The sequence below is a fragment of the Coffea arabica genome, chromosome 2c (genome assembly GCF_036785885.1).
Source record: "Coffea arabica cultivar ET-39 chromosome 2c, Coffea Arabica ET-39 HiFi, whole genome shotgun sequence".
NCBI lineage: Eukaryota > Viridiplantae > Streptophyta > Magnoliopsida > Gentianales > Rubiaceae > Coffea > Coffea arabica.
The window spans coordinates 3,937,292-3,956,843 of NC_092312.1; the positions used below are offsets into that span (position 1 = coordinate 3,937,292).

General features: G+C 37.1%; 2 protein-coding genes across 10 annotated transcripts; one reads left to right on the forward strand and one right to left on the reverse strand.

Annotated features, from left to right (window-relative positions):
• The first annotated feature begins 1,025 nt into the window (after positions 1–1,025).
• Positions 1,026–4,714, forward strand: LOC113725223 (protein ORANGE, chloroplastic-like). 2 transcript variants are annotated; one of them, XM_027248258.2, is made up of 8 exons: positions 1,027–1,449; positions 1,531–1,645; positions 1,939–2,055; positions 2,260–2,346; positions 2,619–2,695; positions 2,811–2,938; positions 3,418–3,554; positions 4,477–4,714. In XM_027248258.2, the coding sequence occupies exons 1-8, from the start codon at positions 1,229–1,231 to the stop codon at positions 4,552–4,554; spliced, it is 960 nt and encodes a 319-aa protein (XP_027104059.1). In that variant the 5' UTR covers positions 1,027–1,228; the 3' UTR covers positions 4,555–4,714. The 2 variants fall into 2 exon arrangements, with proteins under 2 accessions (XP_071929796.1, XP_027104059.1); XM_072073695.1 differs by lacking the exon at positions 2,260–2,346 and having other exon boundaries at positions 1,026–1,449.
• Positions 4,715–4,930: 216 nt separating this feature from the next.
• LOC113725221 (ATP-dependent DNA helicase SRS2-like protein At4g25120) lies at positions 4,931–19,424 on the reverse strand. Of its 8 annotated transcripts, none has more exons than XM_072073689.1 (31): positions 18,742–19,424; positions 17,587–18,358; positions 17,467–17,508; positions 17,170–17,333; positions 16,022–16,217; positions 15,344–15,400; positions 15,137–15,242; positions 14,924–15,057; positions 14,723–14,797; positions 14,448–14,573; positions 14,238–14,369; positions 14,076–14,159; positions 13,576–13,689; positions 13,370–13,470; positions 12,691–12,757; positions 12,244–12,288; positions 12,019–12,049; positions 11,757–11,917; positions 10,707–10,784; positions 10,337–10,546; positions 10,171–10,209; positions 9,440–9,511; positions 9,264–9,350; positions 9,130–9,186; positions 7,999–8,204; positions 7,807–7,900; positions 6,776–6,826; positions 6,201–6,263; positions 6,037–6,096; positions 5,398–5,460; positions 4,931–5,315 (listed from the first exon to the last, which is right to left on the reverse strand). In XM_072073689.1, the coding sequence occupies exons 1-31, from the start codon at positions 18,906–18,908 to the stop codon at positions 5,226–5,228; spliced, it is 3,744 nt and encodes a 1,247-aa protein (XP_071929790.1). In that variant the 5' UTR covers positions 18,909–19,424; the 3' UTR covers positions 4,931–5,225. The 8 variants fall into 8 exon arrangements, with proteins under 8 accessions (XP_071929790.1, XP_071929789.1, XP_071929791.1 ...); XM_072073688.1 differs by having other exon boundaries at positions 12,244–12,294; XM_072073690.1 differs by lacking the exon at positions 10,171–10,209 and having other exon boundaries at positions 12,244–12,294.
• Between the last annotated feature and the right edge of the window lie 128 nt (positions 19,425–19,552).

The window sequence follows — 19,552 nt, forward strand, 5'->3', positions numbered from 1 at the left end:
TAAAGTAAATATAAATTCCAAAACTCTATTAAAGAAATTAAAGAGTGTGTTTGGATAAAAATTATTTACAATTCAATCAACTTTTTTTAAATTTTTTTATATCTCACATACATCGAATCATAAAAGATAATTTTGCAAATGATGTTATTTCGAATAATCTCCTCTCCAATATCAAACCAAAAATGGGGTGGACCTCAACCCACCAATGGGCCTAGTAGAAGTTTCATAAGACGTCCAAGATTAGGACCATAGTCAAACAAGCTTAGAAGTCCATAGATACTCAATTCCATTTTTTGTTATTTACGTTAATGATAATATTTTTATTATTTAATCTATTTTAATCTACATAAAGGAGAATTTAAAGAAACTGTGTATAAGGAACTAGTAGGTATAAGAACCTGATTAAACTAAAGGGATATTCTGACGCTTCATTTGAATTTTTCTTTTTTTTTTTTACTGTAGGTGAAGTTCTAACCACTGACCTACAACTCGAAGAAGGATTTAATCATTTTTTGTGACCACTGAACCAAAGTTTAGTGATTTGTAGACAAACTCCTGGTGAGCAAGAAATGAAGGTGTGATGAAGAAAATCAAAAGAAAAGAGAGAGAGAGAGAGAGATGCAATGAAGGGAGGAGTTCGTACAACATAGCATGTACATTGTACAGGGACGAAAGAGCAGCGGATCGTCCATCGTCTGTTTTTCACACGACAAAGAATTATGCCGTCGGATAGAGTTGAAGCAAGCAATCACAGTAACTGCATTTTGGACAATTGGAAGGAGCCACGCCACCTTGGAAGTTGGAACCCTACCTCCACTCAATAATCGATTGCACCATTTTCCTATTTTTAGAGCAAAAACATTTTTCTTTTTTTAATTTCCCCAATATGTCTCAGACATAAAACAAATAAAATGTGAAACATCTACTACTCGTATGTTGCATAGTAATAATTAGAACTCGAACAGCTACCCAATGCCCTGATGCCACGTTGCAATCCCACATAAATTTTGCCACTAAAAGTTTTCCCTTCACCTCCACTTCCACTTCTCACAAATTATAATCGCACTCTGTCTTGTCTCTATCTAGTGTCTAAACCCCCACCATTTGTTTTTCCCCTCTGTTGTTCTACTGCGTGGGTGTAGCGTGTGTTTCTCAAACAAGGAGGAGGAGGCAGGCGGAAGAGAGGGGCGGCAATCAATCAGCTTGGGAGAGAGAGAGAGAGAGAGATATGCTTTGTACGGGTCGCATATTGGCGGCGTCGAATTCGAGGACGCCGTGCCTTCCTTACTCTGTTACTACTACTACGCCGTTTATGCTCTCCGGAAGATATTCTCCGGGAAAGCTAAAACCGAATCTTAAATGGCGGTGCACGGCCTCCGACTCCGATGCCTCTTCATTCGCGCCTTCTATCGATTCTGAATCCTCAGCATCTGATACAAACGCCGCCGGGTAGGTTTTGCTTACGCAGTATCTATTAATTTCATGGTGTCAAAGATCTTATTCATCATTTTCCACCTATTTTGGATATAGGTTTTGTATCATTGAAGGTCCGGAGACGGTTCAGGACTTTGCCAAAATGGAGCTGCAGGAAATTCAGGATAATATTCGAAGTCGCCGGAATAAAATCTTTCTGCAAATGGAAGAGGTCGGTTAAATTTTGCTCAACTTATCCTATACCTTCTGCTTAATAAATTCTGGCAAGTGCGAGTAGTTCGTTTAGCGTAATTATTTCTGCTGTATTTAGGGCTTATCGAGGACAATAAATGCTCTTGGGGTTAATAATTCGTATGCTTCACTTGTTTAGCCTCAATTCCAGGTCTTAATACGAATTGGTTTGTTTTCTACGTTAACAGATTCTAGTGGATCTTTCCACCTTCATTTTCCCCTTCTATGATATCATTTCGTTTCATGCTTGGCGCTGTTGTCAAAATATTGTAGGTTCGCCGCCTGAGGATACAGCAGAGAATAAAAAGTGCTGAGCTTGGAATTCTAAAGGAAGAACAAGAAACTGAACTTCCTAATTTTCCATCGTTCATTCCATTTTTGCCTCCTCTGGTTAGATTTCTTCTGTCACATGCTAGTGTTCTTCTTGTAATAAGCAATTCAAGATTCACCAGGTTGCTAAATGGACCAATGGAATTGTAATTTTGTTTTTTCTTGTCCAGAGTCACAACTATATTTCAGAATTAGGTTACTTGTATAACTTATACAATTCTTCATGTATTGACCCTAACACACGGCTGTATATGTTGTATGCAGAACTCCTCTAATTTAAGGCTTTACTACGCTTCATGTTTCTCTCTTATTGCTGGAATCATGATTTTTGGTGGACTTTTAGCCCCGACTGTAAGTTCTTTGCTGCTGTTCCATTACTCTCAGAGAGGAAATTTGAACAAATACATTGGGACGTCTTTTTTATGACAAGCACAAAGACGAGCTAAAAATTCAGTAAATCAGCTGGATTTCCCTGGTTTTTTCAATGTGTATAAGTTACATACTTAATTATCAACGTGTGTAAAAGTTGCATAGTTAGTCAAAGAATTGGAAAGATATATCCAGTTTTCCTTCCTTTACAGCTGCTACAGGCTCTAAACATGATTGTCCTATGTTTTATTCAGTTGGAGCTAAAGTTGGGATTAGGAGGTACATCGTATGCTGATTTTATTCGTAGCATGCATCTGCCTATGCAATTGAGGTATGCCAATGCAGCAGTGGTTCAATCTCTATTTTGGTTTGTGCCTGATAATGTGGCTGTGAAGTTTTCTATTTCTTTCATGGTAGTGATTCTATATAGTTTTTGAGAATTATAGTCAGGTTGATCCAATTGTGGCCTCATTCTCGGGAGGAGCAGTTGGAGTCATTTCTGCCTTGATGGTAGTTGAAATAAACAATGTAAAACAGCAGGAGGACAAGAGGTGCAAGTACTGCCTTGGCACAGGTGGGCACCTCTTCTGAGGTTTTCCACCCTGAGACAATCTTTTTTGTCTTTCATCTTGATCTTTGCTGATGTCCTGGAACAACTTCATTCTATTTGGAGCAGATAATCTATTATAGTTTCTTAGATTGATCCAGCTTTTAAGGTTAGTTGTATTGGTTTTGCGATCCATGCATCACCTTTTCAAGAGCTTTATTACATCCTTTACCCCCAATACATGCACCTAAATGCTTTGCTTGAGGAAAACAATTTTACAGTAGGCATTTTGCTGACCTTTCTGTATCCACATTTGGTTCAGTCTACATTCCTTGGTATTCTTACCCCCAGAAATCTACTCTCTTGAGCACTTCTGCTTATATCTATAGTCTTTTTTCTACAGTATTTGGATAACTGTTCTATAAATAAATTGCTCAAATATATGGGGGATGCTTGTCCTCGAATGTGGTTGGTGTAGTGATATTTGTTTATTAAATTTAATGCAGGATATCTTGCTTGTGCTCGCTGTTCAAGCACTGGAGCCCTCGTCCTTATTGAACCAGTTTCGACACTCAATGCCGGGGATCAGCCTCTTTCTCCACCTAAAACAGAAAGATGCCCAAATTGTTCTGGTGCTGGAAAGGTATGATCCACGTCTAGTGTTTACTTGTTCATCTTCCTCCTGTATGCTACTGTACTTAGATGGATTGAATGGACTGATGAACATGACAAGTCAATAAGAAGTTTAGGATCTGCCTGGATTAATTAAGTTGTGCTCGAAATGTGTTGAATTTACAACCTTAAATGTTTTGTACTTGGTTCAAAGGCAATCATTAACGTAATCTGATATCTACCTTAATTTTCTTTTGGTAAGTACCACCACCATCTTAGTTTGCAATGATTTGGCATTCTTCTTTGTAAAATCAAGTGTTTCTTTCACATAGTGAACTTCAGACATTCTCTCCCTCCCTCCCTCCATCCTTTTTTTATTTTTATTTTTGAAAATTTGATGTTCTGATGGATCCTTGCCTAAGTTGCAGTCGTTTAATTACATCAATTGTATTCTTATATTGTGACACTTGTTAGCTCTGTATATGCCTGCTCCCATGGTGGATCTCTACTTATATGAGGACCTTCCCCCCACCCCCCCCCCCCTTTCTCCCCCTTCTTTCCTGTCCTTGAAATACACCAAATTTTGAGGTTTCATGAAATTTAGAACATTTCACTTTGTTCCTTTTATGTGGATTGCCACATTTCTTTGGGGTCAAAACATCGTCTTTTTGGACAATTCCATCTTTTGACCCTTGCATGTGGACTGCTACATTTATCTGGGGTCAAGTACCTACTCTCTTTGGATAATACTTTCTTGTTGAATGTGGGTGAGCCTTTTACAATGTGGTGAGTTATTTAGTCTAGAGAAAAAATATTACTTGGCTATTTTGCTCCTGTCAATTTTGGTACGTCGTCAACATGCTATTTTTAAGTGTGCTCGTCGTGTAACATGTTGAATGTTAGTGCTAGCTTCACCCGATATCAAAACATCTTGATTTGTTTTCTCTCTGCAGGTGATGTGCCCCACTTGTCTGTGTACGGGAATGGCTATGGCAAGCGAACACGACCCTCGAATTGACCCTTTTGATTGACGATGACTTCTTCTTCTTAAAATGTAGGGTGTTACACGATATTGAACGTCTTTCTGTACATAGAAACTGTACCTCGAGCGTAGTCTTGTATGTATTTCCTCGATTGCGCAGCCCTTAAGACTGACTGTTACGGATATAGCAAGATTTCACCTTTTTCTCATTTTTTTCCCCTTCCAATTGTTTTTGCCAATTAGACATGTTGGCCGTAGGATCTTCTTAAGAACTCAATGCGAGTTACCAGGGGACCGTATATACCACCTTATATTGGAAGGAATTTCTCAATGTTTCTCTCTCTTTTCAAACTTGTTATCAAGAGGTTGTTCATCCACATTCTGGAAAATGCATGCACTAAAAGCATTCTCAATAACAAAGCCAATAACAAAGTCCTGTTAGTACATGATATGCAATACACAAAATCTAAATACAAATGTTGTCCAACCAAGCCAATAACAAAGTCCTGTTAGTACATGATATGCACCTCAGCTTTGGTTTTTCACACAACACTTCCAAATTCCACCAACCTATAAATAGTGCGTTGCAATCATTGTACATGTGCATATCCGTTGCAAAAATTAATTAGTTTATCTCACAAGAAGTTCCATGTGATTTCTGGAATCAGAAGATGTGACTGGTATAAGGGATACGAAAAGAAAGGTACAACTCCATGTATCCTATAAAGATTTGTATTGCTCTATCAAACGAGAAGCATGAAGACGGGACGTAGGGGCCACAGTGCATCCTAAATTCTGCAGATACGCAATCTGCAATCAAGGAAAACATGATATATTCGTGTTGAAATAAAAAGAATGAAAAAGTCACTCACCACAAGAAACTATCACTCACCTGCTTAGAAGTGGCTTTTGATGAATTCATTGCACTCTCAATTCGTTGTTTTTGAAAATGTTCCTGGACGAGAAAAAGTAAAACATGATAGGGAAAAAGATTAAGTTGGATTACATAAAATATAGTGCCAAAGCGAGGAATTTTACGCTGAAACCAAAAATTACACTGTTTGAGGCAGGTATGCACAAGTATCTTCGGTGCCTAACAACTAATGGATTAACTCCCTATTTAGGGACTTAGAGATTGCACCACGATGGAGGCATGTGCAGATAAATCATGGAGTACAACTGAGGACAATTTTTGGGGGGAGATGGAAAAAGAAATTTGACCATAAGCTTTTAGAGAGGATACTAAAAGCCAAAACATGACCAAGCCGAATTAACATAAGTCCATGCCTAAATGTGCAAGACCCAGAGTGAAAACTAGTGTACCATGCAGAAGAGAGGTCTAGTTAGTTATTACTATGAAGTAAAGAGCAGATATGGCCTTGCAGAATCAAATACAGATAAAAAGTAGATGAATTTGTTTATGTTAGTAACATTCTTCTGTCAAAAAAGATACTTTCACTATCCAATTGGACTAAACAGCTGCATGCAGAAGCCAAGTACTAAAGAAACTAAAAGTCAATAAAAGCAATACCTGCTTCTCTCTCATTAACTGAGCTCGCTTGTCAGCAGGAATTTGCTCCCATTTCAGAACCTAATTACAAAGAGATCTTTACATTCATACGACAATTGTTTTCTTGTCACATTTTTTAGTATCAAAGACTCAAAGTAATTCCAATCCATAGCATAACGACTTACAGATATTGCGAAATGAAAAGCTTCATCAGAATGTAAGCAAGACTTCAATGTGCGCAAGACATCCTAGGAGTTAATCAAAAGTCAATATTCCAAATATGTGGGTATCGAAACACACTTCAGCGAGAAGTAAGACATTTGTGTTAAATATCCTCTGGAAAGAAAAGTCTGGATGGAAATGCATTTGCCTAGATATATCTGCAATCCATGTGCTTGAGATGATAAGATGTTTTTCCCCTATAAATTGTGTTTAATTTTTAATTTTCTAAAGCATGATCTGAAGAATCAATTTTCTGTATGGTGAGAAAGTAGATATCGGTCAAATCAAGAATAGAACTAGCATGACTAATGCACCGCATTTAACGACAAAAATTAAAATTACAAGGGTCAAATGCACCACCTAAACAGAATGTAACTGGTCGTTTTAAAAATTTTGGGACAACAATAATACTTTTGATTTTCCACATAAAGAAGCTGAATGACAATCAGTCTGCAACAACAAAGCTGGCACAACATAGAAAGAGAGAAGCTGACATGCAACCCGATAATAAGAAACAACTTAAAAAAGCTTTAACAACCTTGCGGTTGCTCTTCTTAGCTCTAAGACGTTCATCGATGACGAAGCCAACCTGCCATGCAATGAATTCATGTAACACATTTTAAACAAAATGGGTTTTAACAAAATCAAATAAGAACCAGCAGTATCAGAAACTTGCCAGCAAATCTCATAGTGGTTAGTTGTGGACATTGAATACATATATATATATATATATATATATATATAGAGAGAGAGAGAGAGAGAGCACAGAAATTAGATAATCAACATACAATATATTCATATTCTATCCCTGATGCAAACTAGAAAGCCGTTAAGAGGCAACAGGAACGGTTTTACACTTGTGCACTTTGATTTAACATCATAACTAAAAAGAACTCAGCCAGCAAGATTTAAGATCTAAAACTTTTAGAGAGAACATTGTCTTCTCAGATGGGGAGGACATGTCCAGTTTAAGTACCAAAGATATTTACCATGGAAAACTACTGAAAAACAGGCCAAGAAGCTGATCATAATCAAGTCCGTTTCTTTCAATTAGTTCACCATTTGAATCCACCATAAATCAAGAAACTTATAAGTCAACATGAACAATTAAGTCTTAAGTCCAACATTAGGTTACTTGATAAAAAAAAAGATAGGCATGAAAGCTTCTCTTGCACGTAACTTGGACACTCATAGAAGTCAAGATTTCTTTCATGTGGATAACAATGAAGATTTATGAGAGATACTCACCATGCAAATTACTCCTTTAATCTCTAACAAGACACTTCTAGGGTCTATATTTTAATTCCACTATTGTGCCAGATGGTAGATCCAAAAAGTGGACAAAAAGGAAGGAAGAAACAAGAGCTAAGAACCAGGACACTTCTCCTTCTGTTTATTATTGTGGTCATTTTCTGTATCAAAGGAGCGGAACATGACAAAGACAATTTCACAGGTGCACAAAAAAAGAAGTCCTTGAACTTGCCTTCAATTAATTAACAACCAGGGCTGAAGCTTAAATATCACTATAACTACAAGAAAGAAACAGGAAGGAGGTTTGAAAAGAGTAACCTTGTTGAGTAACCTCTTTGGGTCATGAAATGCGGGCTTTTTAGCCCATTGATGGAATAGCTGGGAAACAGCACCTCGATCATCCACATGGAATCTACAAAAAGATTAAGTTAAAAACTTGAGTGATTTATAGAATAACAGTATCCCATTTTACTCTTAAAATCCACTCAAGGAACAATTTCAAAAGAGAACCTTCGCAAAAAACTATTAGCATTACAGCGCTCTAAAAATTCATTTGATTCATTGGACACTTCATCACAGGCTTCACAGATAGAGCCACTTGGTTTACTATTGACTTCAACTAATTCTGTTTTGGTTTGTACACTAGTAGCAATTTCTAGAGTTTGTCGAGAAAGTTGCCCGTTATTTTCCTGCAAACTTTGTACACTCGGCTCATCCTGCAGGCAAGAAATTGAAAAAAGAAAATAATAAAAAAAATAAGGAAGACCAATTATATATGAAGAAAAACCAGAAATAATTAGAAAGAAATTTTGTACCAAAACAGATTACTGACGCCATTTTAACAGCAAAATAATTGATACAACAAATCAGTGAAAAAGGTGAAAACAAAATTATTGAACTTCTAAAACCAACAGACAATGTGGTCGCATTTTAGCTACTACAAAAATCTTTCCTCTCGGTAATTAGTTGCTGGATGTATTGTTTATAAGATCCTTAACAAATAGCCAAACTTGACCCCTCTTAAAATATCCTCATTTGTGCCACCATCAAATCAAAACCCAATGTTTCTTGCTTATGTTGCATTGCTGCTTCATGGCAGATGGACCAAAGAACGATGACCACCATAAACTCCAATCATACAGTCTATGAATTATGCTTAAAACATTCACTTCAAAATATACGTCGATGATAAAGTTCAGCTTCTTACAAAGACTGAATCTGCCATTTAATGCCAGCACATAGACCGCAAACTTTTATGAACAAAAAAGAATTAAAGAAAGCTGATATGAATTTCTATTGCACTACTTCCTTTTGGTATGCCTTGATTTTTCAACATGTCAGATGTACATACTAAATGTTTCCTGCACATGCAAGTATCTTTCCCTTTGAGACTGTTAAACACAAGCACATTAGAGGCGTTGAGTTTGTCATTTTAGTCTACCAAGCTCACAATGTAATAGACTTAAAAAAATAATCGTTATACTCAATAGTTTTAGACAATTTCTACTGCCTAACAAAGATTTATCAAAGCTAGAATCAGAGCATTCATATCCAGAAAACAGAGGTCAAGATTAGTGACAGCAATATAAGGAATAACCCACATTTAAAAAACATAAGACTTAAATTCCAACGGAAGCTTACTTGGACCTCTTGAAGATGACGTGGAATTTCTCTAAAAAATCGAGAAGGTTGAAGAATCTGGAAAGTTGCATTAAAATACAAATAAGAATGTGAAATGACCAATGGATGACCAAGAAATTCTAGATGGACACAACCTGCCAATTTGAATCCATAATCAGATATAGGATGAAAAGTTTTTTCCGAGCTCTTGTCATCGCAACATACAACAAGCGTCTTTCCTCCTAAAATTTTAAAATAAGAATCTGTAACTTCTGAAAAATAAAGAAGCTCTACCAGCAAGCACAAAATTTCTATCCATGGATACACTAACCTCAACTGAGGAACCCTTCTCATTTGTCACACCATTCGATTCATGCAGCAGGGGAATCTCAGTCTCATTAACCTGGGTGATTGATCCATGCAACAGGTTGAACTCAATAAATTTGAATAAGAGTGTTCCCAACATAAGCAAAGAAAAAGCATGCGTTCCCCTGTCTTTGTCTTGAATGGCTAAATGTCGAAGCATTCAATCATCTTATACAAATGTTGATGCCACTGGTCAGATGGTTTAACATCAAAACTAAGAACTGCAATAAAATGGCCATCAAGTTGATTACAGCTGGAATTTATTTACATTATCATCTATGCTGGCAGTGCAGCAAAAACATCGTATGATTCTATTTGATGGAAGTATTGTTCAAGCATAGAATGCCAAGGATATTTAGCCAAATCAATGCAACTTTAAGATAGAGCTATCCCCAGAAAAAAGAAATGAATCATGCAGTTAAATAATCTCCCTTTCTTTCCTCTTCCCAACCCTCCCCAATTTCTTTAAAGCAAATGAGTTTCCTTTTTTACTGAAGTATGGACTGCAATTCACTCTGAAAAATGATTTGGTATCATTAATCTTCAAAGTTGGGGTCAAGTAGGCCAGCATTCCCAGATATGGAGCGGACATCATCTGAAGTTCGCCCACAAGATATCAGGGATGCAATTAAAAAATCTATTGTCCTTCCATGTATAAAATGGACTTTAATTGCAAGTTGCAGTTTCATATGCTACCTTTATAATGAAAACAACATCCCATTCCAAGCCTTTCGACTGCACAAGGAGACATTAACATGAAGGAAAGCCAAATAAGACATCAGGAATATCCTAAAATCAAACAACATGTAACACTGAACCTTAACAAAGAGAAGAAACTCTAACATTTAGTGGGTGAGAAAACCTGGTGAATGGTAGTAAGGGTAACAGAGTCTTTGTTATCCTGTCTTCTAGAACGGAAGTTTTCTCTCTCCCGTTCAGATACATAGTCAATAAAAGCTTTGAGCAGTGCCGGACAACCTTTCCCTTCTGCACCATCATCAGTCTTCACTTCGACTGTAGCACCTTGCATCGTCAAAAAATCCGAGACATCATCCAACAAATATTGGAGCACCTGCATATATGAACTGACTTAAGTTCTAAACTTGTTCAAGCATCAACTGCAGTATGCCACAATATGCAAAACTGTAGATAGTCCAGCATTCAAAGTGCCTAGAACTTTTCACCTGAAAAGATATGACATAATATGGCTAAGGAAAAACATCCATTCTTACAGATCTAAGGTCATTGTCTTCATTTAGCAATTTTCCTCCATCTACATCAACAACTGCCCGTTGTTCGAGAAGGTATCTCTGAAGAACAAAAGAATGATGTGGTGTTTTTAATAGGTAATAACTTTGCATGTAATAGCACTAATACCTTAACCAAATTTAGATTTGGCAAGGCTATCTGAATGCATGAATGATACACTTCATAGAGAACGCATCCAATTCTGTCAAAAAGCAATTTGCAAAACCTTTACCAAACAAAAAGCCAAGAAGTCTCAAGAATAATTTCAGTAGGACAGTGCTTTTAAACATATAAAGAGAGCACTTGAAGGCAAAGTAACTCTAAATAAGATGATCATGAGTTGATGAGTCGCTATTCATATTAAAGTATGCCAAGCAAGATGATAGCTAGACATACAGAAAAAGTTTTTTTTAGAGAGAGGAGATCTAAGTTCACAATCTAATTAGAACATGTTAAAGAAACACTATGTCAGCTTAACACTTCTCCTCATAACTTTAGCCTATCTGACAGGACCATCATCTCAACTTATGTTAGCAACAGAAGCCTCTGGAATAAGCATCAAGTTAGATATCAGATGTTGGAACTAAATGAATTATAGTCCAAGATCATGCCTCTTGCCTGGCAAAAGAATGTCATAATCACGGGTTCTATACATGAGATATCAAAGGCAAGGACATGCATGGTGCCCATATGAACAGCAGCACAATGTCCCACTATTTGATTGTTAACCGAGTCACTGTCTACATGTGGATTTGAAAACATCTTCATCAATAGTTTCAATTTGTATAGTGCATAAATGGGTAGATATATATATATATATGGAACAATAAAATATGCTTGGACGCAAATTCCTCGGAAGCATGTTCTTTCTTAATAAGTTGCAGCATTTCAAGACATCATGGTCAATTTTTTACCTAAAAATAGTTCCAGATAATATACAGGATTGGCCAACTATAACTTGATTTTCACTGTGTTCTCCTAAAGAAGAAGAGAACACATCAAGAGAGGGAGCATTTTGTTCCCAAGGAGGTTACTTGCAATTCTCCCTCTGTCACTTTGCATGTCCACAAACCCTTTATTCTGAGCACATCAAACGCCACTAGCAAAAGGATGCCTGAGGTTGTTGGATTAGATGCTGAAGTTGTAGTTGGGACACCATTTGTCATTGTTGGCTCCAAATTCAGGAATATGCCTACTAGTCCAGTTCAAAGAAAATAATTCGAATATGGCATACTACAAAAGAATGGCACCTTGAACCTCTTAATATATAAAGCCGATAGAGAAGTGCAAGAGTACCTAAGGAAAACCTTAAGAGTTCTTTCTTGATCTTCAACAAAGAAAGTAACATGAGTCCTCAAAAGTGTCAGAGCCACTTGGGAATAAATTAAAAAAAATGCGCCAATGATAGGCAATTTATAAGGGGTCCTACTACTGCCAAACAAAATCTACTTTGTGTCTGTGCATTGTTTGACCTCATTTAGTGTAGAATAAGAAAATAAACAAGGTTAAAATGAGACAAACCTGAGGTATCATGTTTGACACAGATGTTATAACAGCTGAAATTGACTGTTCCTGTCAGCATCAGAAAAATTCAAATTGTCGAATTTAAGGTATCATTTAGGTAACGGATTCCAGAACCAAAAATAAAAACAATTCTACAAGCCTTGATCAGAAAAGATCTAACACCAAAATGGCTCCAATGGAGATTTTTCCACTTTCCATATAACAGAATTAGCCTTAAAAAATGGCTCCAACATCCAACAAACCCTATCCTGACCCTACGAGTTAGCAGTTTATGTCTTTTTTCCACAAGTGTACCAATATTTGCATTAAATGATTAACACAAAGCTGATACTCCCTATGAGTTAGCAGTTTATGTCTTTTTTCCACAAGTGTACCAATATTTGCATTAAATGATTAACACAAAGCTGATACTCTCATATGCCACAATTGAACAAGTGCACTTACCGTATGAATAAGTTTTGATATCATGTCTAGAGTGAGCAACACCTTTCGTCCCTGAGTAAGTTGAGTCCTATAGTCAACATAAAGTGTAAGTATATTGCGCATCAGCACAATTTTCCACTTGTTCAAATACAACTGCAAAACCCTTTAAACTGCACACACAATAGTACTCTGTGAACAAAATATACTACAGTAAATTTTCTTCTTATTTGGAAAATCCATGTCCTCCTAAACTCTCTAATATCACAGAAGGCACTAGAAGAATTATTTATGCACCAGAACATAAAAGAGGAATAGGAACAAAACTAGAAGGAATAATGATTTGAAAAGGAAAATGTTGCAAGATTGGTATGAGATAAGCATCAAAGAGATTAAAATCAATGGTACATAGAGCACCTTATGACACTTACATGAGCTTAGTTTGAATGACCAAAATAGACCACAAGACAATTGCAATCCATTATAAACTTTCGACCTCTAAAATATCCCACTAGTGATAGCTAAAAGCTTGATAAAATAAGTAACATTGACCTGCTGCAAAATATCAGAATAAAAACTATTGAAACTTTTTCTTCCCTACAACTAGATGTGCTACAGAATATCAGAATAAAAATATTGAAACATTTCCTTTCCTACAACTAGATACTCATACTTTTTCCCAGCAGGAAAAAGGACAACATACCTCTTGAAGGTGCCAGATATCTTTGCACTAAATATGTCGGTAGCTGCAGATATAAAGCTACATTCCCTTACGGTTGACACTTTATCTATATGTTCAATTACCTGAAAAAGAAGAAAGCAAGAGGACAATGGCCAGAGAAAATGAAATCAACATGAAACAGACTAATGTAAGTGATCATGATGAAAAAAAACCAACTATGAATATACCTTTTTCTTTTCCTCTTTCTCAAATGGTAGCAAAGCTTTGAATACTTTGCGATATGGTGCATCATCACAAGCAGGCAATGCTGTTCTAAGCATAGCAATAATAGCTCTCACTACCTAAGTAAAGGATTTAAATATGGTCAATAACTAAGTGCAGTGTCTTCAAAAGATAGCAGAACTTCACCCCATATTACATTTTCTTTATAAACCATTTATCGTTTAGGAATGCCCCCTAAAACCAGTAAGACATTCATGTTCCTATCCTCTACTCTGAATATATCAGGTTACTGGGAGGAAAGAAAAAGGTAAGATATAACAAGTTTGACCACATTAAGGGGATCTTAACGATTGTATAAAATGTTGACTGAAAATGCAATGCAAATCAATTGAATTGCAATATAAAGTCCTGTTCCTGAATTTGTGGTACTGAGAGTGATGTTGAATGCGGTCAAGAGAAACTGACACAAGAGACAATCCAGATAACAAAACATGCATACTAAAACCTTTTTCCTGTAGAAAGCTACCCCATGAATGTTGAATGGAATACTTCGATTGCGGAAGGTTGTTTGGAAAATCTTCCCTGACACCTGTCAACACTCCATAGAAGTTCAGGAAGTGCAGCTACACTTGTAATCTAACTAAATTACGGACACAACAAAATTCACCTGTCTCCGGTAAAGCACAGCAATGTTGCCAAAGTTGCACTTTGCAGCTGAACCATCAGAAGTAATTTCTAAGATTTTATCAACCACAAATGCGCACTGTGAATTTTCATTGCTACATTCTTTTACTGTTATCTGGAAAATTTAGTTCAAAAACACAAATTGGTAACTAGAAGCAAGCTAAAACCAAAATTCTTGTTTGACAATTGTTACCTTAGAACCAGAGGAATTATCTGTGAGAACATCTTTTGATTCGCATCGTTCCAAATTATTTCGAATAAGAGATGATGCAGCTTCAACAATACAACGAGTGGATCTGTAGTTTTTGTTCAGTCTAACCTGGATGGGAGGACGGATGCATACAAATTGAGAAAACTTGCTGTTTGGAAACACCACGAAATTCAAAAAGCTGAAGCAATTGAGAATAAAATATGGAACCAAGACAAAGAAGCACTAATAGCACAGTAAGAAAAGCAGATTAGGCAGACCTCTTTGTGCATAGGAAAATCTTTTCGAAACGAATGGAATCCAGAAACATCAGCACCATTAAAACCAAAGATAGACTGCATGACAAATGACATCCATTTAACCAAAAAATTCAGAAAAGGCACCAAAAAACCATCTCTAAGAAAGTGACAAACAAATTAAAAGAAAAAAAATGAAATAGTGTTTTAAAAGATGAAATGAACCTGATCCTCATCACCAACAATAGTTATGCGTTTATGGGATGCAAGAATGCACAACAGACTGTACTGCATGGAACTTGTGTCTTGAAACTCATCAATAACAATTGCTTTCCATGACTCCTGGCACTCCTTGAATACTTCAGGCAAAATAATGTCACAAAATAAGAATTTTTGTTAGCTGTATTATGCTACTTATTATGTTTATATGAAGCAAACCTGCAGGAAACTCATTCAGCAACTTCACAGAACAGCTGATTAGGTCATGGTAATCCAAAGCATTACAAGATTTCAGTATTTCTTCGTAGTTCCGTAGAATATCAGCCTATTAGAGATTCCAATAGAACAGTCAAGCACAAATAAGTAGGACCATAAATGACTTTGCTGTGGCGCACACCAACTTAATGGAAAGAGATTTAAGCTTACTCCTCTCTCATCACCTATTCTGCAGCAATCTTCAGGAGTCCTGCCTGCTGCTTTTGCCTGAAACATATTACTCTTGGATGTTATTACTTCTAGACTGGATGAACCAACTACAAATCATTCACTCCTGAAAACTACGTTGCCAGATAAAATTAGCATAGTGGAAGTGAAGTGTCAGAGGTTTGTTTGGATTGAGATGATTTCAAATAAAATAATTTACTTCATAAATTCCAATCACCTTTGCATCTCACACACATCACATCACAAAAATTGCTACAGTAATTATCTCAAATAAATCATCCAAATAAACTCCTATCCAAACAAACCCTACAGTATTTCTTAGCCCACAGTACTCTAGGCATCTCATTTTTAGGTCGAGTCCAACTATACAATTCCTTCAAAATAACCAATTCTGACCATGCTAAAGATTGAACAAAGAAATATGCCCATCACACCATCTGTTTCTGATTCAATCTGCTAGTTCTCTTAAACAAGCCAAGAATTTATACCACCCCATAGCAGGCAATGAGGGCAAGTGTCCTTTCTCAAGGCACATACTGCCAGCTCCTATTATTCACCAACTCGTACACTTGGGGAGGAAAAAAGCAACTTAGAAGCTATGCATTCAGTCCCTATAGAATGCACGTAACTGAAAGTCAAATAACTAAATTGACCACTTACCTTGGTTATGTATTTAAGCCACTTCTTTGATTCATCTTTGAAATACTGTGGGGAACTCACACCAGACACTTCGTCTGCCTGTTGAAGTTTATAATTTGACTTTTTCTTCCCATTCTCCGATAAGCGGATAGCCTCGATGACAGCTCTTCTCTGTTGTCCATGTCCATATACCAAAAACTCAGGTGTTCGACCTAACCTATTTCACAAGCTAATAAATTAGCAATGTAATAAAAGTTGAATGCTACAGCTAAATATTAGAATGAAATTAAACTTTATAAGTACACAAATTGTTGCTTCAGAAAAATCTTCAGAATTGAGTCAAGCATGTTATATTTGATACTTTCAATTCTGAAAATTAAAAATTTTGTAGATACTCCAACACAAATAAAAGGAAGCAGTTTGACTCATTTTAGGAAGAGCAAATTATCTAAATGAACCAGCATGCTTTAGATATAATAGGGACAAAGAAAAAACAGCCCACGTGACACCAACACCAGGACAGGTAAACAGTCACATAGTCAAAATGATGTCAAATTTGACTAGAACATGCTCTTGGGATTTCAGTTTCAGTTTTACACAGCAATTAGACTTTGTTTGGAAAATATCACATAGGGTAGATAAGATTGTGTATTCAAAAAGTACCATATAGTCAGAGAATACCAGATAGAAAGCACTTATGTACTCAGAAATCGTCAATAGTAGGGAATCAAATGAGAGCAGCAACAAATACAATCCACAAATTGTATTAAAAGTCAACTTCAACTGAAAGGGACGCACTAACAATCTATTAGGTAGCATATAGTTGGTTTGCAGTTCTACTCAAAATACGAAAATTGCAAATAGAATAGTCAATGATATTACACCCTCAAATCAAACCCTGGGGCAAACAATACATTGAGATGTTAACAAAAAATCTTCCTACTATTCTTGCAGCTTTATGTCTTACAAGTTACAGTCATGAATAATTTTTATCAGGTGAGTTCCTGAATTAGATTGCAAGCAGCAAATCAACTTCAGCAGGACCATTACACTTACCAATGACTCATTTAGGAAGATGCCTATCACGTTTTTTAAGAACAATAAAAGTAAGAACAAAAGACACCATGGTCTAAACTTCGAGGACAAAGAACAAAGTAAAAGTATCATACTTCTCAGCATGCAAACGACAAAGTTGTAACGAAAATGAGTGAAATGTGCTGATTGTGAGCTCTTTGGCTGTTGCTTTCCCTGCCACGGCTCCAATACGCTCTCTCATTTCGGATGCAGCTGCTGTAGTAAATGTCATTGCCAAAATGTGGGACGGACAAATTCCCTATATGTGATTAAGTGTTGGAATTAACTGATCAATGAATCTAAAAGCCCCAAAGAATTGACGCCAAGTGTAGAATTCTACAGAACTCTGCTAAAAGCGAAGGACAACAACCAATCATAGTACTGAAAAAAACCTGGTTCAGCAGTATGATAACGCGCCCAACCATTGTAGAAGTCTGTCATTTACAGCAAAAGTAAGCTATGACCAGAGAAGAAAATAATTTTCAAATTCAGAACTAGCGGATGCTACTAACCTTTCCACTTCCTGGTCCGGCAACAATCACCAAAGGAATTGAAATGTCACTACAAGCTGCTTCCTGCTGCCTCTCATTTAGAGACATGATATATTTAGCATACTCTTCAGGCATGCTCTGTACCTGTGTGTCAGAATTTCTTAATACTTCCAATACACATTCCTGGCTGCTACTGGAGTTCAATGCACTTTCAGTATTGAAGTTCTTATCTGAAAGGACAAGATTAATGCAAGTGTTCTCCTTCCCACTGCTGTTGCTAACATGCTGAATCTCCAACGGAATACTGTTTGACACCTCTATTTCAGATTTTGCTGCTGACTTGTTACATAAAGCGTCAATTTCCTCCAGAATGGATTCATCAAAATAATCATCTAAAACAGTAGAGAAAGATAAGGGTTCACTCAAGCTAGAGCAGCTAGTTTGCCTCACAGGAGTGACAAATGAATCCGACCCAATCCCATCTTTCAGGAAAACATCTCTTTGCCTTGCATTTAGATCAACATCATTACTACTTGAGAGATTCACGCAACACTCTGATTGTTCTATAGGAGTTTTTAACGAACTTATATTAATTACATTCTTGGTGTCCGCAGTTGCACAAATATCAACATTAACCTTAGCTGGAACCCTGGGGCATGAATCAGTACTATCATTGCAGATTCTCAAGTTGATAGTTTCAGAGGATGGCACGTTCATAGGTATCTCAGAAAGGGGAAGTCTTTTAATACCCACCAACTGAGCAGGAGACTCATTTTCCCGTCCGACCCCATCTCTACGAAAAAGATATACCATGAGAAGAAAGCACGTTAGGACAGATGATATCACAAAATCAGAATCCACGCTCAAACTCCTTTCTATGTTATCAAAATTAATCGTAAACTTTTTGTTTTTTTTTGGGGGGGGGGGGGGGGGGGGGGGGTTTGGGGAAGACAACCTTAAATTGTTAAGAGAGTTCCGTCCTCCGTTTTTTTATATTGATTTCTTTTGTCTTTAATTTCCAAGCAGATAATAATTGACTTGTTGTATTTCCAGGGCCAATGTACACAAGAAGAAAATAAATGTGAAATAAATCAGAATCCATTCGACTAGTGCTAACGACGTTAAGTGTAAAGCAGAAACCCTAACATCAGAGTAAGCATAAGTCGAAGAGCTTACTTGCGGGGATATGGAGAAGAGAGATTGACGGGTTCGGTTTGGCGAGGTCGCTTGCGAGCAAGGAGCGCCTTGGCAGCTCTGAAATTTTGAGAAATACGATACCGCTGTTCCGCCGATAAACCACCCTCGCCCCGGTCGACCACCAGATTCTCCTTGTTACTCGTCATCTTCTATGAAATCCGGCTTTCACATTATGATAGATATACGCCGACCAAAAAAGCGGCGCATTCGTATATTGTGTGGGAGACAGCAAGCAAGCAGGGGAATGCGGCAGTTGTGCCCGGGAGAGTGCGTTGGAGAGACTGAGGAGAGCGAACGAGCGGGACTCACTTTTTTTCAAATATGATGACGACGTCGTATTCACCACGCAATCGAACTTTTGGCAACCTTCGGCGTCGTATTGACGCAAGTCATGGCGGTGGCAAGATAGCTTGAAAGGGCGGAACGGCTTTTGACTGACCTGATACGGGGCAGGGACGGTCAACAGAATGACCGTCCCTGAACGGTCCCCTCACAAACACAATCGTGAGGACTAGAAATAACCACGTCGATTAGTTTTGAGAAGGTAAAAAAATGACATCACATAAATTAGTAATGGAAAAAAACTTTGACGCTTCTGACGGATCTCGTCATGAAACATTAGCTCCGTTCCACAAAATCCCGCTCAAATGAATCATCAAACAAAAAGTTCATTTGCTTTCCCTCCACAATAATTGCCATTTTTCATTCATCCATAACACCAGAAAATGGAAGCAAACAGAGAACACAAGAAAGTGGCTGGAGGCAAAATAAGAAAGTGGTTGAAGACAGA

What these genes read in the sequence shown, in the direction of transcription:
- LOC113725223 (XM_027248258.2), top strand. Translation starts at nt 1,229, where the DNA reads ATGCTTTGTACGGGTCGCATATTGGCGGCGTCGAATTCGAGGACGCCG. An exon ending in TCTGATACAAACGCCGCCGG is followed by an intron (nt 1,450 to 1,530) that starts GTAGGTTTTGCT and finishes TTTTGGATATAG; the next exon opens with GTTTTGTATCATTGAAGGTC. An exon ending in CATCTGCCTATGCAATTGAG is followed by an intron (nt 2,696 to 2,810) that starts GTATGCCAATGC and finishes TGAGAATTATAG; the next exon opens with TCAGGTTGATCCAATTGTGG.
- LOC113725221 (XM_072073688.1), bottom strand. Translation starts at nt 18,908, where the DNA reads ATGACGAGTAACAAGGAGAATCTGGTGGTCGACCGGGGCGAGGGTGGT. An exon ending in TTGTTGGTGATGAGGATCAG is followed by an intron (nt 14,798 to 14,923) that starts GTTCATTTCATC and finishes TTTGTCATGCAG; the next exon opens with TCTATCTTTGGTTTTAATGG. An exon ending in AGAAAGAGGAAAAGAAAAAG is followed by an intron (nt 13,471 to 13,575) that starts GTATATTCATAG and finishes CTTCTTTTTCAG; the next exon opens with GTAATTGAACATATAGATAA.